The sequence below is a fragment of the Neovison vison genome, chromosome 13 (genome assembly GCF_020171115.1).
Source record: "Neovison vison isolate M4711 chromosome 13, ASM_NN_V1, whole genome shotgun sequence".
Classification (NCBI taxonomy): domain Eukaryota; kingdom Metazoa; phylum Chordata; class Mammalia; order Carnivora; family Mustelidae; genus Neogale; species Neogale vison.
The window spans coordinates 20,851,630-20,865,516 of NC_058103.1; the positions used below are offsets into that span (position 1 = coordinate 20,851,630).

Sequence of the window (13,887 nt, forward strand, 5' to 3'; positions counted from 1 at the left end):
GGGATATACAAGCCACAGGAACAAGTGTTCCATTCTCTTGGGCGGTGTTTTGATGGAGACTGAAGTACATCTCCCTAACTTTCTCCTCTGTTCACATTCAGTTTCTGTCCAAACTCTCCCCGCTGACTGATAAGGCATCGCTTTAGAGATACTGATATCGTCACAGAATCTTGCTCTCATCTAGGAGCCTTTCTGAAACAAATTAACATCCTGGCTCTGAACAACCTTTGAAGACTTTTTGAAGCTTACTTACTAGAAAGCAACCTTTCCGTCAAGTCCCCCAAGAGGTGAGGCTACTCGGCCCTGTACTGTTGGCTACCACCACCTACACTTCCTAGCCTTCAAAACTTAGCCTTCAAGACTTAGTCTCCTTCCTTTACTGATTTCCCAAAGCAGAATGTTCCTAGAGCATATTATGTATATCACAGTTTTAAATAAATAAATAAATAAATAAATATTTATATATATATAACAAGTAAAAGTAGAACAAGTAAAAGAAGGATCTACTGTGGGTATTACAGGGTATCTGTGTATATGTATATACATATACACATACATACAGACTATAGCAGTCTGTATGCTCCAAAAAGAAAGATATCCTATACCATGGCTGAGTTTGAGAAAGAACCTTAGAGAATAAACTCAACCCTAAATTACACAAATGAGGAAACCAAAGTTCAGACAGAATAAATAACTGAACCAAAGTTAAAGAGGTCATAACCCATAACTTGAGTCTCCTGGCTCCCAAGTGCTCACTATTAAAATACCAGATAAGTTGAGTTTTTAAAATTGGAATTTAGAAACCCAATGCGAAAAATTCAGGGAAGTTATCAGCCAGTTATGAGGGGACTAATACAGCCATAAAGTAGAAAGAATAACAAAAAAATACTTCTGAATAAATATAGTTATAAATGAAATACATGACGTAATGGGAAATTCAGAACAGAACACACACACACACACACACACAAGAGAGAGAGAGAGAGAGAGGAACATCAAGCATGCATAAGAAGCCTAAGCTTTTAGGGGCTATCTATCTAAACTAGAGATGTACCCTATGCACACATAAAATCTGCTGTTGGCATTTTTAATCAAAAAGTATACTAATCACACAAAAAACAAGTTATAGTCCCATTGTCAAGAGAGCAAAGACTTTATGAAGCTTCCATTTCAGGACAGGAAAGGATTACACTGTTGACATTTGTGTCTAAAGCAAATTTTAAAAAAAATACTGTTCACAATCTCTTCAAACACACATATGTGCTCACATACAATGTTGACTGGCTTCATCAATGGATCTGCAATTCAAAGGATGAGAAATTCCTCTACTTATATATTTATGTTGCAGCACACTCTTTACAACTCAGAACATTCACTTTCCCAAAGGCTGTAAAGATTGTAAGGAGACAAAATCTTAAAGGAAATAGAACTTCAATAAATTAGAGCATGTCCAAAATATTATCTCCTTGGCGAAAGTTTGTGAGATCCCTTCAATGTCCTAAGAGGCCCAGAAGAGCCACTTTATTTCCAATACAGCTGGCTACAGGACATGAAAACAGGTCTTCACATACCTAAAAATAAAAAAGCTTAGCAAATAAAGCACATTCACATGACTAAATAAATCATTAAGTACAAAGCTACTGTTAAAATTAAAAAAAAAAAACCCAACTGTTATTCCTTTATTGAAAACTAACTTGAATAAGCAAGTATGACAATATTTCAGCCCCAAGGTCATCTTTAACACATCAGCAGTGGGTGAGGGAGAGATAGGTTGAGAGGCAGAGAGAAATAAAATTAGATTAAAGGCTAGAATTAAAACAAATAATGTAATTCAAAGTTATTGGAAGCATGACATGTTGAAACTATAGACCAGCACATATCACCTAAAAAGTTTTGAGAAGGAATATTTCTGTAACTCAAGATAACTGCTCTGCCTAAGCCTTAAATCCAGGACACTAGCATTACAAGGCAAATTATGAAACTATCCTGAACAAAAATTGGATCTGTCCGGAAGCCATTTATCTAACTCTCTAAAGAAAGCTCACATTACTTACACCAACAGAGTTGACTCAACTACAAGGAAGTTAAGTTACAATGATATGCCAACCAAGGCAGAAACTGCAGAACAACTAAAAGAAGGATCTACTGTGGGTATTACAGGGTATCTGAAAAGAGTTTCATCTAGAAAATTACCACACTGCAATTCAAACTGTCTTACAAAACAAGAAGCAAATAAATAAACAAATAAAACATTAAATCTTGGCCACACCATAACTACTTTTTGTGAACTTGTTTCTTAAAAATACAAGATTTTATATGACTGTGCACTTTTTAAATTCAAAGTATGGCTGTACATTAAATGTTGAGATTGGTATTTAAAAATAAATAAAACAAAACAAAAAACCAAAGCAGCACTTCCAAAATCAACAGTTCAGATCAGTTTGAAAAAGTCTCCATGGATCCAACCTATGTATATCCTGTGCCCTTAGTGAACCCAACACTACTTAGGAACAAAGAGGACAAGGGAAGGTCATAAACTGAATTTTTGACCCATTATAAAAGTGCAATAACATGCATTTTCTTCCCCACTCATGCAGATATTGTAACAACAGATAACTTGAGCTCTTAAGAATGATAGGAATATCTGCCCCTTCTCTTGCCCCCCAGGTACTTTATAGGAGCTCCCTCTAGGGTTCCTACTACCTTGTATGTCTTTTATGTCTATCTGTTTAGCAGACTGTGAATTCCTATTGGGTATAGATCTTATTTTTTATTTAAACATCCCAGTACCTAGGAGAGTGTCTCAGATAGCAGTCAATCAATAAATTTTTCTGAAACATACATGTCCTTGTATGCCCCATTCATTCTGTGAGCATTTTGTGTGTGCGTGCTCTATGGGCCCAACAGAAGAGACCCCAACAATACGACAATGAAGAAAACAAAATCTCTGAACTCAAATGACTTCTTATGTTTCTGAAAGTTTGCTTTTGCAATAAATCAATCAATGAAATCATTGAGGGCAATCATCTTGTCATTAACAGGTTACTGTAAATGGCAAGGCCAGTTGATGTCACAAAAGCGAGGGCACTGCCAGGAGTAAGGAGTAATCAGATGCAGAATAAGCTTTAAGGATAGAACTAGTAAGATCTGTTAATGAATTAAGTACAGATTCATGTGTGAATAAATGAAATGCTTCTTTATATGCATTTAATAAGCAAAAGAACACTGTAATTCCTACTAGAATATTGGTTTCTTAAAATAAAAGTGCTACTATTTTGTGGGTTAGATATTCTTTTTTCTCCTCTGTAAATAGATGCTTTACACTATTTCCTTCAAAGAAGGGAAAGAAGTTACAATTAATAGTATGGTAAGAATAAGAGCTGAAAGCATCAGTAAAACAGAAGCACTAATAGAAAAAAAGTAAGGCAAAATTAGAACATTGGATATATGATTTGGTACATATTAAAATTGGGATATGAAAGAGTTTCCAATCCATAACCTAGTCTTAGGCAGGCATAGGAAATTTATCCATAAGACAGAAACCAAAAAAACACAAATTCAGATTTAAACTCCTAACCCCACTTAAGGAAATTATTCTTGCCTCAGGCTTTTTAGTATCTTTTTCTAGAAGAATATTGAGCAATACAAAAATCATTGGCAGCATAATCAGAAAGGTGTCAGGACATGTATTGGATACATTCCTAGAAATTAATATTCAAAGTCGGAAACAAAAATACCACTGAAGGGTATTTTATGCATTCATTAAATTTTAGGACCATTTTGCAATTATTATGTATTTCTCTTAAGTCAAATGCTAGGAAACAGAAATAACGTTAGTTATTTAAAATCAGCCACTTTTGATGCATTTCTTTTTCTGAAACAAAATACGGACAAGGAAACAAACAACCAGAGTTTCAAATTATGCATTTGGAACGAACACTGTTTAATTTTCAAAAGATAAAAATGTATCATTCAGCACCAGAGAAATGTTTATAAGCTTACGGTGTCTTTAATAATCATCAGGATTTATTCTCTTTTTTTCTTAAAAGATACTTAAGCATTCATTTATTCTTAATGAAAGAATATGGGGGAAAAAAGTTAAGAACAAATTTCCAAATAATATAACTTATGTTAACAATGACCACCTCCTGTTGTTTTCCTAAAATTTACAGATTATTGCTCACTTGACATTAAATGACAAAGTGGATAGAGTCACTTTAAACTGTGATTTAAAAAACAAAAACAAAACACCCAACCTCACTTAAAACAAACCTGGACATTCATTTTATGTTCCCTTTTAGGGTCTAACCAAAGCAAGCAAGCTAGGACTGCTTACCTCCCAACAAAGCACTGAAACAGATAAAATACAGGACACTTCATGCAGCCTATTCCCCTTGGCTTTCCACATCACAACCAACTGCATGTACCATTATTTAGCCTAACTCCTACACTATGGCGATCACTCACAATCTCAAAATTAAATGAAATCAAACTAATAGTACAAGATTTTAAAGGTAAGTGTCCAACAAGACTGCACTCCTCTAGAGCCTTTGTAATTTTCAGGGGCTCAATGAATTAAGGATTAAATGGCAGTCCTCTTAAATCGAGTCCAAATCAGGGATGAAAAATATGCAAACTTTGACTTCACTCATTATATTCATTTAAATTCAACCTCTTTGATTGCAAATGTTGGTAGAAAAGTCACTGCCAATGGAACAGAGTTTGAAAATGCGTCTCCACACTTACGTTCCATTTCGGAAAGTAGAGACCACATGTACTTCTATATAGCCTTTATTTCTTGCCCCGTCCTCTGCCACAGCTGTATGTATAACTGCCCCCTCCCCTCAATCACTGCATAGTCACTTCACCTTTGCATTTTAAAACTGTTTCTTAAAACCTGGCATAGATTTTCATATACGGTAAGGACTCTGATGTTTTAGCCAACTCTGTGAAAGTCATGGACTACTCTGGATTTAATGACTACAAGTGGTTCAATTAAAAGCACTTTATAAGTAACAAATACAAAACAAAGCGTATAATTTTACCTTTATTTTGACCATCTTATCTTCATTTTTAAAGATTTTTTTAAGAATTAATTTCATAGGAAATTACTCATAACAAGTCAGTCAGTGTTTATATTTAGAGTATCTTGTTTAAATTTCCCTCCAAATTAATACAGGGTAGCTACAACTTTATTCTCTTTATTCTACTCACACAATTTAAAATAGATGCGGCACTAAAGAAGAGTAAGTCCAGCCTAAAAATGTCCGAAAGTATAAACACTAAACACTAAAGTAAATGAAAGAAGTCAGCAGTTCATTTGCTTCTATTTCTTTCTTGCTATTCTGGAAAACAAAAAAATTAAAATCAGAGAATTCTGCCTGCCACAAAGAGTTCTTAGTAAAAAAATACAGAACTGTGACTCTATAAAGTAGTGAATACTTTATAGACAGCTGACAATCATATATATTTTTCCATGTGATGAAAAATACCAATCCTGAACAGATGAGAACTGAATTAGAACTGAAAATTGATTCATTTTTTCCTGCCACAGATATATTTTTTCCTGCCACAGATATATTTGATGTGGCAATATCAGGTTTTAATTTGATTTTTCTAACAAAGTCACTGATGACTTCCAAAATTGGTGTCAAGCTAAAAAAATTAAAGAGTATATGGTAATCTGTTGAATATAATAACCCTAAATTTAAATTCAACACTATGAGTTCAATGAAAAGATACAAATGTGAGTCATTTTGCTGGCAGTAAATAAAGGGAAAAAAATAAAAGGAATTTGTGCTCATATCCTGTTTCTACCACAAGCTATGCGATGTTGGACAAGTCACCGTTACACTCGCAACCTCAGTTTCCACCATCTGTAAAAATGGGCATCATAATTACACAGGAGAATTACCATTTTTTCAAAGATCATTATTTAGTATTAGAAAAAATCTCCCTTAAGTGTTTTTATCCAATATAATAATGGCTTTAAAATATCTGCTACATGGGGCGCCTGACTGGCTCAGTGGGTTAAAGCCTCTGCCTTTGGCTAAGGTCATGATCCCAGGGTCCTGGGATCGAGCCCCTCATTGCAATGAGGGGGGCTCTCTGCTCAGCAGGGAGCCTGCTTCCCTTCCTCTCTCCCTGCCTGCCTCTCTGCCTACTTGGGATTTCTGTCTGTCAAATAAATAAATAAAATCTTAAAAAAAAAAATTTTTTTTAATTTGCTAGGTGTCACTTCACAAACAATTTGAATAAAGCATTTCAAGGGAAGGAACAAAAATACATGTTTATGAATTCTGATCTACTCAATACTTAGATTCCTATAACCACTATAGCCTTGGATGTCACAAAATCTGTGACCTTAAGGTGTCCCCTAATTGCATAATCATAGTTTCTCTCTCCTGAAAAAATAATAGAAAAGAAGCCTCTTGAGAGAATTCAGAATACTACATAAATTAGCAATAATTATACGAGCTAGGTAAGAATCCCAGATAACCTATATAATCTACATACTGGTTCTTATAGGTGCTGGTACAACAGGAAAAAAAAAAATAGAATTTGTAAGCCTGATTCCTATTTCCATTTCTACCAATGGACAGCTGGAGTACTTGGGCAAGTCTCAATTAACTCTTTGGGCCAGACCTGCCTCATCTATAAAAGAAGGTGGTGGAGGGCTAATATTGTTAAAGGTTCTTTTATACTTCAGAATTACACTGATGTTGAATGTTCTGGGAAACACCACCTTTGCACAATATTCCAGTACAATCTTGTAAGCACTGAGATCCTGCTTATTAAAAATAAAAGCTAGCATGTAGATTTTTTTTGTGGGGCAGAGAAACAACCTACTAAAGAATCTTCCAACACTGCCGGGGCACCTGGGTGGCTCAGTGGGTTAAGCCTCTGCCTTCGGCTCAGGTCATGATCTTGTGGTCCTGGGATCGAGCCCCGCATCGGGCTCTCTGCTCAGCAGAGAGCCTGCTTCTCCTCCTCTCTCTCTGCCTGCCTCTGTGCCTTGTGATCTCTCTCTCTCTCAGTCAAATAAATAAATAAAATCTTAAAAAAAAAAAAAAAAGATTATCTTCCAACACTGCCATGGCTAGCTATAACCACAAGGCATGTGTACCCATGTGACAGCATCTCTCATAATGGGGGAAGTTCTACATATGGTTGTGATTATGGGTGGATTAAAGGAGAAAAGCAAATTGAGGAGAGTGGATACCTCTGGCTTCCTCCAGGTTTGGGTATCTAGTAGCAAGAAGCCTGTCTGCATGATTTTCCTTAGAATTAAATCAGTAACAAATACAAATGAAAGCTCTAAATATGGAAAGCACTGGATCATATAGGAGAGAAATTACTTGATCTGTAATTTTAAAATAGAAAACACACAGTAATGTAATCAACAAGAGAATGCCATATTCACCAGATAAAATATTGGGTGTCAAATAAACTTGATTTTGAAAAATGTTCAAGGACACGGGCAAATTCAGAACACAAAGCTGTGCATGGCAAATAATCCCAAATGGGATCTTTGTATCTGAGTGTGTAGAAAAGAACCTCAAAAAGAATTTTACCAGAACTTGAATGAAAGAAAGTTAGGTGGTTAGATCACAGGTGAGTTTTTAAACCTTCCTTATTACCTAGGGGCACCTGGGTGGCTCAGTGGGTTAAAGCCTCTGCCTTTGGCTCAGGTCATGATCCCAGGGTCCTGGGATCGAGCCCCGCATAGGGCTCTCTGCTCAGCAGGGAGCCTGCCTCCTCCTTTCTCTCTCTACCTGCCTCTCTGCCTACTTGTAATCTCTGTCTGTCAAATAAAATAAATAAAATCTTTAAAAAAAATCTATTTTATAATTTTTAATGTTCCCTTTTAAAGAACAAAATATTTTTCTAAACATGATTTCAGAATTTATTAAAATGAATATAATAAAATAATAAAATTACTCTTTCTCTAACATCTGAAAATTAATGTCTCCATTAGTCTACATTGGAGATAGGAAAACAATCTCAGAACATTACTATCATTTTTTATGCTATTTTTATCACTAATTATGAAAATACCTGCAAAAATAGTGTTATTTTTTTTCATAAAACAGCCATGCTTCCAAAACATAGGGTTCAAAAGAATAGACACAGTATAAACAGAATAATCTACAAAATAATATTCTCTTAATTTTAGATACCATATTTATGTCTAAAATATCATATAAATATGTTTGAAAATTAAAAACATTTAATACTTAACACTATAAAATTACTTGGAAAGTTCTACAAGGATGGCCAGTATCATTAGTAAATTCACACCTACTTTAATAAAATGTTTTTTAAGTTGGGTCAGATACAGGTCTGTATATATAAAAGACATATAAAATTTTCACTATGTGAACTTTGATGTTGACTTGCTGAGCAAAAATGGCTTAATCATATGCTCTTTTGATGATTCAGATTCCAGTGAAACCAATAAAAATATATTTCTGATAAAACAAACAGCATTATGAGTTTCCAGGTAAATGCCAGAAGAACAAAAAGATTAATATTTATAAGATCCTTTTAGAACAAAAGAAGAAATCAAATATTTTCCTTTAAAATTTTAAGCAAAAGGAATATTAAATTTCAATGACACTACAAAGTTCTATCTAACATTTCATGAGAGCTTTTTCCCTAGTAAAAAGTTCATAATAGCTTTAAATGCATATGTAAATATTCTGTGGGTTGTATAATACTTGTTCTCTTTGTCATGTAAAATTGAAAAATAACATTTGATATTAAACCAAAATCAGAGGTTGGAAAAATGCATCTTATTATCTACATATCTACATATCACCACTAAATACATGAGGAAAATATGTTACATTAGTTATTCTGTACACATATACCTAACAGCAATCTTCTACTACTGATTCATGTTGCTGATGGTAATGGTTTTATATGAATTTTGATGCAATTTTAACATTTCTTAGCTTACCAAATAATAACATGACAAGAAACAAAGACCTAAAGTAAGCAGTCAAAATAGTAGCATGACATTTAAAAAAGAGGGGAAGTGCACCTTATGCCCCTAAGATGAACATGTGAGAATAATGCTATGTTAGGTAAACAAGAAAGGCTTCCCTTTTGAATCACATTTGAAATCCCCTCAATCTATAAGGCTCCACTTATCAAGTTCAATGTATTGCTTACATAGTAATCTTTGGGTTACAAGTCATAGGGCTTTTTTTTTTTCCACTGAAAATATATTTTCATCTTGTTTCCCTGTTTTTATTTTCCATAGTCTGCTGTAACCCCCCCCACACACACACATACACAATGTACATATACCCACAGGTTATCCGTATTTTTTATCCTCATATTACATGTTTTTGCAAGCATGTATATATGCACGCACGTGTGCATTTACACACACACACACACACACACACATCCTCTTTATCCACAATTTACTTACAAATTATCTATTGTGTATCTGGCTCTGTGCCTGATCTTGGAGATGGAAAAACAATCAAGATTTGGTTCCTGTCCTCAAATAGAAAACATAATTATAAAACTGTCTACTTGTTTGGTTTGCTTGACACACATGCCTTCAATATCACCTGCTAATAGAAATGCCACTTCTTTTCACAAGGGAGCCTCCTTTGGGGGCCATCTGTCTCAAGTGATTCAACACAGTCTGGTTCTAAACTTCCAATCTGCATAGTTCATCAGTAATTCTTACTCCCAGCTCCCTGGCCCTTCACTACCTAACATTATTAGACAGGACCACAGGCAATCAATACTGGCTGATTGGTTGATTGCTTGGTTGAACCACTAATCAGTATTTATTTGGAAACATAACAATAACAAAATAATGGCATTTACTAACTGATAGTTTATTATATATCAGTTACTCTGCCAGGCACTTTATATATTTTTTTCATATTTAATTCTGTAACAGAGGAATCATCATATCTTTTTAAAGATGATAAAACAGATTTTGAGTTTTAAAAAACATATAGCTAGAAAATTATGTACACTCAATGTTTTGCCCATAGCCACTAATGCTATGCCACCTCTCAGAAAGAAGAGCACTATCTATAGATGTGGACCCAACAATATTTTGATTCATATGCAACCATATACTAAGGCACAGGTCAACATAAACAGCTAAGTGAATCTGAAGTACTTAATCATGTACACAAAAAATAGATCTTAAAGGAAAACAGCCATATAAGCTATATATATTTATTTATACATGTATCTTTATATCTATATGTATCAATATCGATATCAATATATCTTTAAGATTATTCAGCAGTTTAGATTCCAGAAACATCTTTTGTCTGCATTAGCACACACTGTCAAGACTCGACTCTACAGTTGTAACAACTGAAGGTGATTTTGTTTTTCATGATCTGGCTAGGAGCATTCAGTTGCAGATCTGCGTCTTATCTATACCTAATCCTCAGCACCCAGCACGAGGCCTGCCACATACTGGATGCTCAACACAGAGCAATGGAATACAATCGTTAACTCCTGAAACTTTTTTGTAAGGTGAATGTTCCACGTATACGAATATGTGATAACACGTATATATTTAGAACATCACAAATAAAATCAGTGAGGAAACATATATTTTAAGCAGAACAAAGTAAACTCACATCCCAACATAAGAAATTTTCACCATTATTTCTTAAATGCAAATGCGTAAGTATAGAACACATTAAAACAATCTTCTGGTTAGAATTTTAATTATGGAAAAGCTGGATAATTTAGCATTGTCTCCACAGCAACTACGCCCTGACAGCAGACCCATTGGACACACTCAAAACCAAACAGGATGGGGCGCCTGGGTGGCTCAGTGGATTAAGCTGCTGCCTTCGGCTCAGGTCATGATCTCAGGGTTCTGGGATCAAGCCCCACATCAGGCTCTCTGCTCAGCGGGGAGAGCGGGGAGCCCCGCATCAGGCTCTCTGCTAGTCTCTCTGCCTGACTCTCTGCCTACTTGTGATCTCTCTCTTGGTCAAATAAATAAATAAAATCTTTAAAAAACAAAACAAACAGGACATAAGAACTAAATTGCAGCAGTTGTCAAGACTGTAGGCCTTAATTTAGCAACTTAATTTAGCACATTTAATCATAAAAACCAAACTTATATCTTATTTCCTTGATTTTAACAACTACTAGAAAAGGAAAAAAATATACCTATAAAATATCGGGAATTTTACAAAAACATAAAGAGGAAAAGATCAGTAAAGCAGTTAAGGAAGTTTCTTCCTAGAGGTCTGTGAAGCATTTTATGATACCTTACCCAGTGGTGGCACCTTACTCACACAGGTAACCTTATCAACTACCTGTCTATGTTGTCTTATCCTCCTACCAGTAAGTTCTTTAATGGTCATCTTTACATGTGACTTCTATCATACTCAACTACAAATCCTTTGGGAAGTTGGTGGAAGAGAGATATTCTTCTATTCCTAATTGACTTTTGCCACAAAAGCAGTGACTCTCTGAGAGACCCTAGTTTCCTACACAATGCCTCATAGCAGATACTCAAATTCACACATCGACTGAAAGGAAAGCAGTAAATCCGCCAGGAATGTTCCAAGGTTACCAACCTTCTTAAGCTTCGGTCTCTGCAGCTGCAAAAATGAATTTAATAGTATCGACTTCATAAAATTTCATAAAATTACCATCAGCATTGAAAGTGCCTCACACCTGGTGAGTACTTAACTATTACAGGTTTTATTTTGAGCCTCAGTTTCCTCATAGGTTAAAAGGGATCAATGAAATCTACCCCAGAGAGTTGGGAGACCTAAAAAAGCACACATACATCAATCAACTGGCATAAATGCCTTACATATAACAGGTCCTCAATAAACCTGAATTCCCTTCTTTGCTACCTTGCCTCTAAACTCCTATTTTAAGATCCAGAAGAAATTTAAAGATCAAATGTAGTAGAAGGTTAACTGTTTGGTTGAAAGACTCAAAATCCAGCATTCTAACAAACTATCACTCTTTTTGTGGCACCAATATAACTTTCCCATGAAAGACAACAATTACCATTTATTAATACATAAAATAGGGGCAGCACCTGGGCGGCTCAGTCGGAGAAGAGACCGATTCTTGATTTTGGCTCAGGTCATGATCTCCGAGTTCTGAGACTGAGCCCCACATCGGGCTCTGTGATGAGCCTGTATTGGCTGCTTGAGATTCTCTTTCTCTTCCTCTCCCTCTGCCCTCCTCCCCCGACCCACATTTGCGGGCCTGCTCTCTCTCTTAAAAAAAGAAAACTGCATAAAATATATTCTATAAGAAATACTAGAAGAAATCTGAATAAGTCTTTAAAATTAGAATTCGTTCATATTTTTACCTTTTCTTCTAGCTGGTCCTTCAAAGCCTGATATTTTAGCTTCAGTTTTCTATTCTCATTTTCATTCTGGGTTAATTCATCTGTCAGCCTATCACACTGTGACTTCACCTTCTCTAGCTGACAACGATGGACTTTGGCTGTATTCTTATCTTCTAGGCTTTCTGCCTGAGAAAAAAAGAGGAGAAAAGGAAAAGTCCACTGGCCACAGCCAAACTGTACCGCAAACAAATTACACATGTTATCAGTGGGCAAAAATGTCAAGAGTTTGCTCTAAACATCTGTACATAACATACACACCATACACACACAAAAAAGGAAATGCTCCTAGCATTTATTCAATCTCTCCTTAGTGCTTACTGAGCACTTACTCAGTGAAAAGTGCTGTACTAAGTGCTGAGATAGCAAATATGAACAGTAAGTTGCCAGATGCATCTGTCAATTCTATAACAATGAAGAAGCGCTTAATGAAGGCAGAAGCAAATACTGTGCCAAACCAAAGCAGGCACCCCAATTCTACTGACAGGGAAAGAGGCTGTGAGAGGTGTCCCAAAAGGGAAATACCATGACCCAGTACTGATTAATTGCTTTCCTCCTCTATAAAAGGAGCTCTACAACATTCCTGCTCAACCTCCCTCCTGGGTTTTGTGAAAGAACTGTATACTTTCAGGATAACAGAATTACTGATGCCACCTTGTGAGGCCAAAAGGATTATGAATTGTAGCAGCCAAGAAACTATAAGTAACTGAACTTGAAAAGGAGTTTTTAATCAAATTTTTTTATCAAAAATAACCAGTGATTATTTATTTCAGTGCCAACAGTGTAATAAAGTACCCGGTTTTTTAACTTTTTCTCAAATATAACCAGAATCAACTTTAAGAAAAAATTAGGAATAATCTATTCCGTGTACAAAATTCAATAAAGATTTGCCAGGTATGAGAATTTTAAAGCTTTTAAGATGACAACAATGCAAACACTTCCTATAGGTCAGGCCCTGCTCTCGATCTCTTTGCACAGCTTCTCCTCATTGTGTCCTCGAAACAGCCTGAGCAGGGAGGTACTATTACCACTGCCTCCTTTGTCGCAGCTGAAGCCCAGAGACACTAATAACTTATCCCAGCATATGTAATGAGGAACGACAGAGCCAGGATTTGAACCCAGGAATTCTAATGTGCAGACTTTCAACTATTCTGCCACACTGCTTTTAGGAAGGTACACTCATCATTTTTAAAAACCAGCTGTGTACAACTTGACAGTGTTAACTGGCCACACCTACCACTTACTAACAGCTTGAAAGCAACTACCTATGATCTGTTTAAAACACGTGTTTTAATTTCTAAGATACATGGTTTTTTTTTTTTTCTTTTTACAAGTATATTGTATGTGTGTAATCAGGTACGTAGGAATTCAACCACTGGAATCAATTTCCTGAGAGCAAGTTTTGTCAGCTTCACACAAAATCTGTATTAGAGTCACCTCACAAAAATTCACCTAAGACTGGATGCCATTTTAAATTAACACAGGAATTGATTTTTAATAAGGAATCC

General features: G+C 35.5%; 1 protein-coding gene across 4 annotated transcripts in view; it reads right to left on the minus strand.

The window, feature by feature from the left end:
• The window catches only part of CEP128 (centrosomal protein 128), a 398,290-nt gene that overhangs the window by 251,116 nt on the left and 133,287 nt on the right, over window positions 1–13,887 (minus strand). For 3 of the 4 annotated variants that reach the window (XM_044229569.1, XM_044229570.1, XM_044229568.1), the window contains one exon: window positions 12,344–12,508. The exons of the other annotated variant lie outside the window; for it this stretch is intronic. In XM_044229569.1, the coding sequence (XP_044085504.1) occupies window positions 12,344–12,508 (165 nt within the window). The remainder of the gene's footprint in view (window positions 1–12,343; window positions 12,509–13,887) is intronic. 4 annotated transcript variants of the gene reach the window in all.